This window comes from Misgurnus anguillicaudatus, chromosome 19 (genome assembly GCF_027580225.2).
Source record: "Misgurnus anguillicaudatus chromosome 19, ASM2758022v2, whole genome shotgun sequence".
NCBI classification, from domain to species: domain Eukaryota; kingdom Metazoa; phylum Chordata; class Actinopteri; order Cypriniformes; family Cobitidae; genus Misgurnus; species Misgurnus anguillicaudatus.
In genome coordinates, this window is record NC_073355.2 from 14,365,054 (window position 1) to 14,375,226 (window position 10,173).

Below are 10,173 nucleotides of genomic sequence, written 5' to 3' on the forward strand. Positions count from 1 at the left end.
CTGGCTGCTTATAATAAACACAAAGAAATTAAGAAATAATTTATTATCTTTATTAATTAACATTACCATTTCAGAGTGAAACAAAATAAGGTTGAGTTTCTTACCTTATAACGTTATTGATATTACAGTGGCCAGTCTTAACAGTGTATGATATTCAGCTCGTCTTGATTTAATTATTTTATTTCGCAGAATGTAAAAAAACATAAATCTGAATGAATGGGACTCGAGACCTTACGGCAGATCACGTTGAGCAAAACACGAAAAATATATTGCGAGCAAACACAGACATTTGCATCTGGACGGGATTACATTTATCAAAGGACCTCTGAGTTTGGCGAAAAACAGTAGGTAAATTGCTCTGGAATTTTTACAGAGGTTGCAGAGAAAAACACAGACATGACTGGGTAGGGCCGATTCGGACGGGATTAAAAACACAGTGGACCTCTGAGAAGCATGATCCAAAATTACAAAGGTTTAAACGGCATCTTTAATTCAAACGACCCGGCCGACCGCGACCCGAATGTCATTAAAAATATTTGGCCCCAGCCCAAAACCCTGTTGCTGAAGGAGACGGAGCTGAGCTCCGGCAGGGTGTGTTGTGGACCCGAGGAGGCGGAGCTGCGCTCCGGTGAGCTCCGGCCCAATTTAACCACTGCTCTTATTAATGAATTATTAGTAGCATGTTGTAGTGTCTCGGGAGATTGTGCTCATTGTTAAATAGCTTTGTGGCTATACTGTAACTGCACTGAAGCGGCAGTTTAAAATATAAACCCAGAATTCAGCGAACGTCAAGAACAAGAAAAAAAAAACAATAAGGCCAAGACGCGGGATTTAAATTGCGTTGCACGGACCGTGTATGAGTTTTAGTGTTTCTGGACAGAAATACCAACTTTGTCTGGTATTAATAAGCTGCACATTGGAGTGCTGGCTGCTCCCCGCGGTGCTGAAGACGCGTGATGGCACATATACACAGGTATCTACGTGCAATCTATTGGAAAGCGGAGGAGTCATTAGTTGGGTAAGTAAAATAACGAAATTACAGCTTTTAAATAGAAGAAAAAAGTTGTTTGTAGAGAGATATTTTTTTTAAAGTTTAAAAGTGCAGAAGGGGAAGAAAGCTATACTTTTCCTCTTACGTGCAACCTATCGGAAAGCGCAGATGAGTTAGTTGGGTTAGTAAAATAATGAAATTATAGATACAAAATTGTATTTATATAAAGAGAAATATTGAAATAAAAAGTGCAGAACTCTTCTTAAGTGGAAGTAATAAAGTAAAATAACGAATAATAATTATATAATAACGAATAATAGTTTCCAATAGGTAAGGTTGCACGTAAATATCTGTGCTGCCACCAGTACTCCGTCCGAGCGCGTCTTCGGCACCGCGGCCAGCGCTCCAATGCGCAGCTTATTAATAGCAAACAAAGTGATACAAGGGTTGGTGTTTCTGTGCAGAAGCAGTGAAGTTTGGACATGGTCTATGTGGCGTTATGTGGGTTCCGCGTCTCTGTCTGGTTGTTGTTTCCGTTTTCTTGTTCTTGACGTTCGCTGAATTCTGGGTTTGTGTTTTGAACTGCCGCTTCGGTGCAGTGTAGCCGCAGAGCTATTTAACAAGCACGATCTTCCGAGATACTATGCTACTAATAATTCTTGCTGTTTTCTTGTGCAAAATATTTATATTATAAAATATATAAATATTTATAGTAAAATGTGTATATACATATACTTAAAAAAAATTATAATTTGGGCGCACGGACGCCCAAGGGGTCTGCAGCGCCCTTAGCATTTGCCTATTCCGCCTATGCCCAGGGCCGGACCTAACACCCCTGATAATATAGTTTTGTATATTATTTTGCATTATGTCAAGAAATCCTTCTAAAAATGACACATTGCACCTTTAAGTGAAATATCTAGGTAATCTACATCACAAAATGCATTAGTTTCTTTCAAGACATACAACAGTGAGTTTTCCCTCTTTGACCCAGAAAACACCATAATATCATTATTAACATATCACTGAGCCCACTTAAGCATAAACGAAAGACACTTTATTTAACAACCACACACAGCAACTTGTGGTGATAATAAAACCAAAATGTCTGAAATTATGTTTAACCAAATGCTCAGCACAGTTTTAAAAATATAAGACGTTAAAGTTTATTTAAAAAAAAAAAAATGCATTCATGATAACAAAAGATAAGTCTTTATAGACAGAATCTTGTTAAATGCATTAATGATAATAACAAAAAATAGGTCTTTATAGACAAAATCTTATTTTTTAATCAGTCATTTTAAGTCATTTATTTTGTAGGATATTGAAGATATAGTATGCATTGTATATAGTATTTATGCATACATAAGCATGTAAAACAAACAAGCATGAATATGCACAAAACAGACAGGAAACATACCTGTATATAAGATCTTAAGATAATGCGATTATAAATATGAATGGTGCTATTAGGGGATGATCATTTGAGATCGTCTTTTTGCTCTTTACTTTCTTAGACTTGCACCTTTACCGTTAATTGCGTCTATTTCTCGTCTTTCTAAACCAACAGATGTGTGTACTGATAAGCTAACGTCGCGTCAAACTACATCGCTCCAGCTGCGCCACGTCACTGATATAAACGCGAGTAAACTTAAACTTTATAACAACTAACACCATTATGTGCGGGAACTCCTTTCTTTATTTGGCGGAACAGTTTCTTACCCACGGTTGGAAAGACTTCTGCATGCCAGAGTCACAGCTGCACGAGCACAGAGAGAGCGAGCACGCGAGCGAGAGAGAGAGAGAGAGAGAGAGAGAGAGAGAGAGAGAGAGAGAGAGAGAGAGAGAGAGAGAGAAAGACAGAGAGAGAGAGAGACCTGCACCTCACTGGAATTCAGAAATTACTCTTTCATTTGTTGGTGGATTATTTCCCGTTTCTCTGCCACACGCAGTCTAACATGCAGGAATGCAAGTTGACAACACGCAGTTACATTACGCGGTAAGTTACCACGGACCAATCAGCAGACATGTAACGTGCAATTAGAGTGATTGACAGAAAACCTGACAAGTTACAAAACAAAATGACATTTTCAGCTCATCATGTGGGAGGCCCCTGATCTTCGGAGGCCCCTGGGCTTCAGCCCAGGTAAGCCTGTGCATTAAGGCGGCCTTGAGTGCAATGTATTATTAAATGATTTTGATATAATAATTCACCGTGGAAAGCGGAGGGGGGATTCATTACAATTTGATATATCAAGACTGTGAAACGGTGTGGTCGTCTTATTTTTTTCAGTAACTTATATTCTCAAGTGCAATGAAGTTCGATCGTTAGCCTACAGAAGAGCATTTATTTTGATAGATGTGCCACGTGATAGCTGTCTCTGCTAAACATCGTTGATAAAACAACATTCGTTAAACGATAACCTGGACAATTCACGTGTTATAGTTTCATTTACTTTGGTCAGACCGTCAAACCAATGGCCCGCCTTTACCGCTACAATGCGTGCGCGCTCCCGCGACCGGGGATACATTTCCTTTCAGGGGTAAGTTAGTACCTTGGCACAACACCTGGAAACGATTATTCACGAGGCGCCATAACCGGTAAAAATGCCATCCATCGAATACGACGAGTGAGTTTTTTCTTCTTAGTTTTTCTTTTGTCGTATATTTAATAATAGCGGTTATGTTAATGGTGTGTATTTTACAGCTCAAAGCCCAGCTGGGCCGATCAGGTGGAGGAGGAAGGAGATGAAGGTACGAGGCCTGTTATATCACATCCACGTGTTTACAATATTTAACAATGTCCACAGATTACAGAAAGCGATATATGTCAATCTCTTTATTTATATCGAGTATAGTTGCTGGTAATGATAACAGTCGGTGACAGGACATTAGTTGTTTGCAGACAGCTGGCTTTGTGCTGCGCTTAACGTTACACTCAATATCTCTCAGTTGCGCTATCTCATTTACACTAAATATAAAGTGCGGATATTTTGTATAATATTTGACTTAAAATACTTTTTTTTGCGTCGTGTTGACACTATACTATACTATAAGTGTGTAACTGTATGTACATTCCGCGATTGGGCACGTTTTCATATTTTTATAAGCATACCACATAAAACATACTGTAGTATTCTTTATTATCTACAGTAGTAAACTATAGTGTAACTTACTATAGTACATTTTGTTAATGTATACTGTAGTGTTTTCTAACGTGATTTGAAAGACTGCAATAAATACAATGTACTATGGTAAAGTTCAGAAACACTATAGTATTCAGAAACTTTACATTTATGCATTTGGCAGACACTTTTATTCAAAGTGACTTGCAAGGGATCCAGTTCCCTGTGTTTGAACCCTTGACTTTTTGGGCTGCTAACACAGGAGAACTACACTCTACTATAGTAAATGCCAATGTAAACTACAGTATCTCTGTCTTTTTTTGTCTATAGGATCACTCCCTTCACCTAAAGAGACTGTCAAAGGCAACATTAAGACCGTCACTGAATACAAGATTGATGAAGATGGCAAGAAGTACAAAGTGAGCAGTGTTTTCTATTCCCAAACGGCAAAAAAAATAAAAAATTTTATTGGCCAAATCAAAAAAAAAAAAAAAAAACTGTCACGGTACGTGTAAAACCGGATTGTGGAAAATAAAAGGAGAACTCAAACGCAGACTCAATACAAAAATATAACTATTTATTTACAAAAACAGAAACAAAACACCCACGATGGGGTAAAACAAGGAATAATCAATAATGTGATGAAACACAAATAAACTGGGGATATATGAACATGTCACAGGATACATGAACACAGAATCTACCACAAACATCAAACAACGCACGCACACCACACAGAAAAGACAAGGGCATTATAAAGACACCACATCAATGGGGAACAGGTGAACATAATTAATCACTTAAGACATGATTACATAAGGGAGTAGGGTAAAAGTGACAAGACACTGGGAATACGTGTTACACATACATGATGTGACTACACACGCATTCCCACATAAAACACTGCTGCCCTGGTCCTGCCCTCTGGATAATAACCAAGGTCAGGCAAGACCATGACAGCCACAAAACACTGGGAACACGTGTCACACAGATATGATGTGAACACACGTGTTCCCACGTACACACACTGCTGCCCTGACCTTGCCCACAGAACATAGACCTGATCTACACTAAGGTCTGGCAAGATCACGACAGCAACAAGACACCGGGAACATGTGGAAGCCACACACAGAATGTGATCCCACATGTCCCCACACAGAACATGATACTGCCACGGTCCTGTCAGATGCACTCAGACCTACATCTAGCACGGATGTCTGACAGGACCATGACAAAAACATATAAGTACATTTTGTAGAATTTTCCTGGCCAAAATATTTGGAAAAATGCATATAATGTAATATTAGTATGTATAAAAGATAAAATGATAATACTATTATTATTAGTAGTAGTAGTAGTATTATTATTATAAGATTATTTTTGCTTTTAAATATATATTTAATTTTAATCTTTATTATGTTTACAGATTTGTAACATTGAAATATTTATTTTATATTTATTATTTCACATTGGAAGAAAACATTTCTAAGTATTTATATAAAAAATATAACTACTTCAAAATATGTATTTTAAAAATATATTATAAAATATTTAAAAAAACATATTGGTGAAAAATAGATCTTTGTAAACATGTTTTGAAATATATTTCAGTACATATATTTTTTGGCCATTTTTTGAAATATTTTTTTTTTGTGAAATTGTTTGGGGAGAATGTGTTTATTAACCCTTTATCCTTGTTTGATCAGATTATCAGAACTTTCAAGATTGAGACACGCAAGGCCTCCAAAGCTGTTGCCAGGAGAAAGGTATGGCTTTGATAAAATCTCTTAATATCCTTTTTCTATTTTCTTTCGGCGGTAAACATGTTGTGTAATTTCCCCACAGAACTGGAAGAAATTTGGCAACTCAGAATTTGACCAACCAGGTCCTAATGTTGCCACGACAACAGTGAGTGATGATGTCTTCATGACCTTCATCTCTAACAAAGAGGTATGATGATGTGAAGAGCATTTCACTAGAAGTGTAATTATAAAATGTAAGTTTATTTTACAAAATAAATAGATTGGAAAATGTGATTTCTTTACAGACGGGACCACAGAATAAAATACATTAGAATCCTTTCTTATATTAACAATTAAATTTGCATTGCCGATACATGTTAGGCATCTGTCCTGCAGTTGTTCATGATTATGTAGACACACGTTTACTTTAACTGTTTAGTGCTGATTACAAGATATTTCAAGTGTTTCACTTCCTTGTTGTACCAAAGGCAAAAAGTGACCCATCCGACTATTTTACAGGACTTGAATGCTCAAGACCAGGATGAGGATCCCATGAACAAGCTGAAAGGACAGAAGATCGTGTCCTGTCGTATCTGTAAAGGGGATCACTGGACCACCCGCTGTCCGTACAAGGACACGCTTGGTCCTATGCAGAAGGAACTGGCAGAGCAGTTGGGCTTGTCCACAGGAGAGAAAGACAAAACAGCAGGTATGATGACGGAGACCCACAACCGACAGGTGTATTATTCACATTTAATCCAGCAGTAATGTGAGAGTAATCATCTTTAATCATCCAGAGCCTGAGCCCGCTCAGCCCGTCCAGAGCAAGACCGGGAAGTACGTTCCCCCCAGCCTGCGGGACGGAGGCACGCGGAGAGGAGAGTCCATGCAGCCTAACCGCAGAGGTTTGTGATTTGGATTTTGGCAAATGCATGAAGATGGCAAACTATGCTCGGTTCTGAACAGATGGTAATACGTGTTCATGATTTCTTTGCAGCTGATGATAATGCTACAATCCGTGTGACCAACCTGTCCGAGGACACCAGGGAAACAGATCTGCAGGAGCTTTTCAGGCCTTTTGGTTCCATCTCTAGGATCTATCTGGCTAAGGATAAGAACACAGGCCAGTCTAAGGTGAGAGATCAAATGTGACCTTTAGGGTTTTGTGAGCACATTATACATGGAGTAGTGAAGGATGCATGTTGACCCTTAAACAGTCAATTTGAGAATGGAAAAGGAAGCGTATCTTACCTGAAGTTATGTATGTTACTCTGGGTATGAATGTGGATCTTTCATATCTATGTTTTTTGTTCCCCACTTCAGGGCTTTGCTTTCATCAGCTTCCACCGACGTGAGGACGCCGCAAGAGCCATCGCCGGTGTGTCCGGCTTCGGATACGATCATCTTATTCTCAACGTCGAATGGGCCAAGTGAGTCTTCTGGAAAGTGTAAATGATGTATAAATGTGGTTATTTTCTTTTTCTTTCTAATCATGTTTTTCTCTTCCTTTTTTAGACCCTCCAACAACTGAAGAGTACAATAAATATTCCAGGAGGTCTTCAAGTGTTCTCCTAATTGTATAAGAAAGTGATGCAAATAAATGCAAATTATAAAAAATTAATTTGCCTCATCTTAATATTTACACTGGGTCTTTATTTAGCTTGTTTTCTGTACATGTACTTAAGCTGTTTAAAGAACTAATAAACATAATGTTGAAATTGCAAATAATAGGGAACTAATAATCATCATCTTTAAAATCTGAAAAATCCTTGTATGACTTAAGTTATTTTTTGGGCATTTTTCGCCTTTAATAGACAGACAGTAATGTACAGGAAGGGTCTTAGAACTCGGGTCGCTGAAAGCGGGTCAGGGCACTGCCCACTACACCAGCAGCTCTGTCATGCCAGTATGATTTTGCTGAAAGATCTCATAGGTGGTACAATGCATTCACGTCATATTCACCAAAGTATATTGTTATAAAGATGTCATGCATGCACATTTTGTAATATTTAGATTTATTACACTACTCGTTGGATTGCTTGATTCTGATTGGCCAGTCACAACATTTGCAGGTATGTTATTACCAGATATCAATCGCTCTAAAAATTAATAACGCATGTTAACCCAGATGCTGCAAATCATTATGACAGGTACTGTTTAATGTTACACAAAATTACATCTATTTCTTTTAATATATGACATTACATTTACAAGTGATTAAACCAAATGTGTTTGTGACATCTGAGCCTAAAACCTAAAGTAAATGGGTTTTCCTTGTGCAAGATACTGTATGAGTTAATAAAATATTTTAAATCAACATTCACTGGTCCTTACCTTGCTAATGAGGTAAATAGTGGTTATTTAGCCAGTTATATGCCAAGTCCATAAACATTTGAGGTCATATAGACTGTCATCTATATGGACGGTCCATGTTGTAAGAGCTATATATTTACTTTGATTTATAACTGATAAATAACTTTGCTTTTTATCTTAAACAAGATTCAAGTGAAAGACAATAAAATGCATGTTAATATCAGATTTTGGGATATGGTACTGCTAGATTTCCCAACTGTAATAGTCAATACAGGCATTGTATGCATACTGTACAAAGCATCCATATTTATATACTGCAGAGAATTAGTATGTTAGTTCTCAGAGCCAATCCTCCATATACTCAAAGTACGCAAGTATTTTAAAAATGTATTTTAAAATAAAATACCTTAGTTTTAAGTGTATCAAATTTAAACTACAAAATACAGCAGCCACAGCATGTATCAAAATAAACGACTGTATTTTGAAAATACTAAAAAGTACTTGTACAATGTAATTTCTTTACAAACCTTTCATCAGTTGTTAGACTTTGATCTATTGCTTCACAATTACATTGATTCTTCTGATTGAGTCATGCAAAAATCTGACATATGCAACCGGTAACGAAGGGCATACTTTGCATTAGCAATACTGACAAACAAGTAATTCATAAAAAGACAACCGATGGCACCTGTATTCGTAGCAGCTAGTTTGTAACTAATTAATCATTTGATTGTTTTCATAAAAACCAAAACTTAACATGAACTGTTAAAAATTATAGCAAATTATGCAAAAAAAAAAAAGATGAATGCGTTTCTTACCTTGACCACCACCTTTCAATTATTTGGTCTGGGCAAACTTCTCACCAGGCACCAATCAGAGGCCGCATTTCTATGATGTCATCATGTAGACTTCTTACAAAGTGTTAAAATAAAAAAACACTAAAGTATTTTGATACAAATAGTAAGGCATTTTCATAATCCCTATCAAATAAATATTACAAAATACTATTTTGTATTTGAAATACGTATTTGAATTACATGTATCAAAAATACTCAGTTGGTGAGTGACATCATTGTGTCGCGAGAGCCATTCGGAAGGGTAACAAGCAGTCTGATCTCACGATACTTTGTTCAGTTGTCAGTCGGTCTGTGCTGCTCCGCATGCAGTTGACGCGCCTATCGACATGTGTCTTGAAATATCCGTCCGAAGCAGAAAAGACAAAAAGCGCCATGACGGTGAAGTAAAAGATAATAGACATAGAATGTTTTACACTGGTATTCTTACTGCACTGCAAATCTCCAGATTTAGTATTAGTCCAGTGTGTTTTGTTAAAAATGTTTTTACGAATCAAAATCTTTCAAATGTGTTAAAAAAAACATTCATGCAAGATGTTGTGTGACTCATTTGATAAAAACCGTACTGAAAAATCCAACTAATACCAGCATAAGCTGGTAGCTGATATTTGCTGGTTTAAGCTGGTGGGTCAGCGGTCTTCAGCCCGACCAGCTAGGCTTAAAAGTGACCAAAACACAGCTAGACCAGCTTAATAAGTGACCAAAACATAGCTAGACCAGCTTAATAGGTGACCAAAACACAGCTAGACCAGCTCACCAGCTTATGCTGGTCTTAGCTGGATTTTTCAGTAGGGACTGCACATGTCTTAAATTTGGATGTTTAAAAAATTAACGTTATTGAGGCATTTTGGTTTGTTTAACACTGGCGTCTTATCATGCCTTACAGTTAAGCAAATTGAATAATCTGTCGAGTTATAGTATTTTGATTGATAGCCATTTTATTCAGAATTTGGTATGATCTTCTACATCTCTTGAAGAATATGTCTGGCAGTAGACCTTGGTTTTAAAGTACTAATGTAACGGATTAAGGGCTTTTCAGGAAACGTGTCAATGTTGTAATTAGGAATTATTTTGATGAGGGTCACAGTAATGTCCATAAGGCACAAACGTACAGGTACTGTATAAGAAAATACATTTCAAGTTAACAT

At 37.1% G+C, this 10,173-nt stretch overlaps 1 protein-coding gene across 1 annotated transcript; it reads left to right on the forward strand.

Moving 5' to 3' along the window:
• Positions 1-3,306: 3,306 nt before the first annotated feature.
• LOC141351012 (eukaryotic translation initiation factor 3 subunit G) lies at positions 3,307-7,479 on the forward strand. The gene is made up of 10 exons (XM_073856985.1): positions 3,307-3,621; positions 3,699-3,745; positions 4,447-4,535; positions 5,823-5,882; positions 5,962-6,066; positions 6,378-6,567; positions 6,656-6,763; positions 6,856-6,992; positions 7,182-7,288; positions 7,374-7,479. The coding sequence occupies exons 1-10, from the start codon at positions 3,599-3,601 to the stop codon at positions 7,387-7,389; spliced, it is 882 nt and encodes a 293-aa protein (XP_073713086.1). The 5' UTR covers positions 3,307-3,598; the 3' UTR covers positions 7,390-7,479.
• Positions 7,480-10,173: the final 2,694 nt, after the last annotated feature.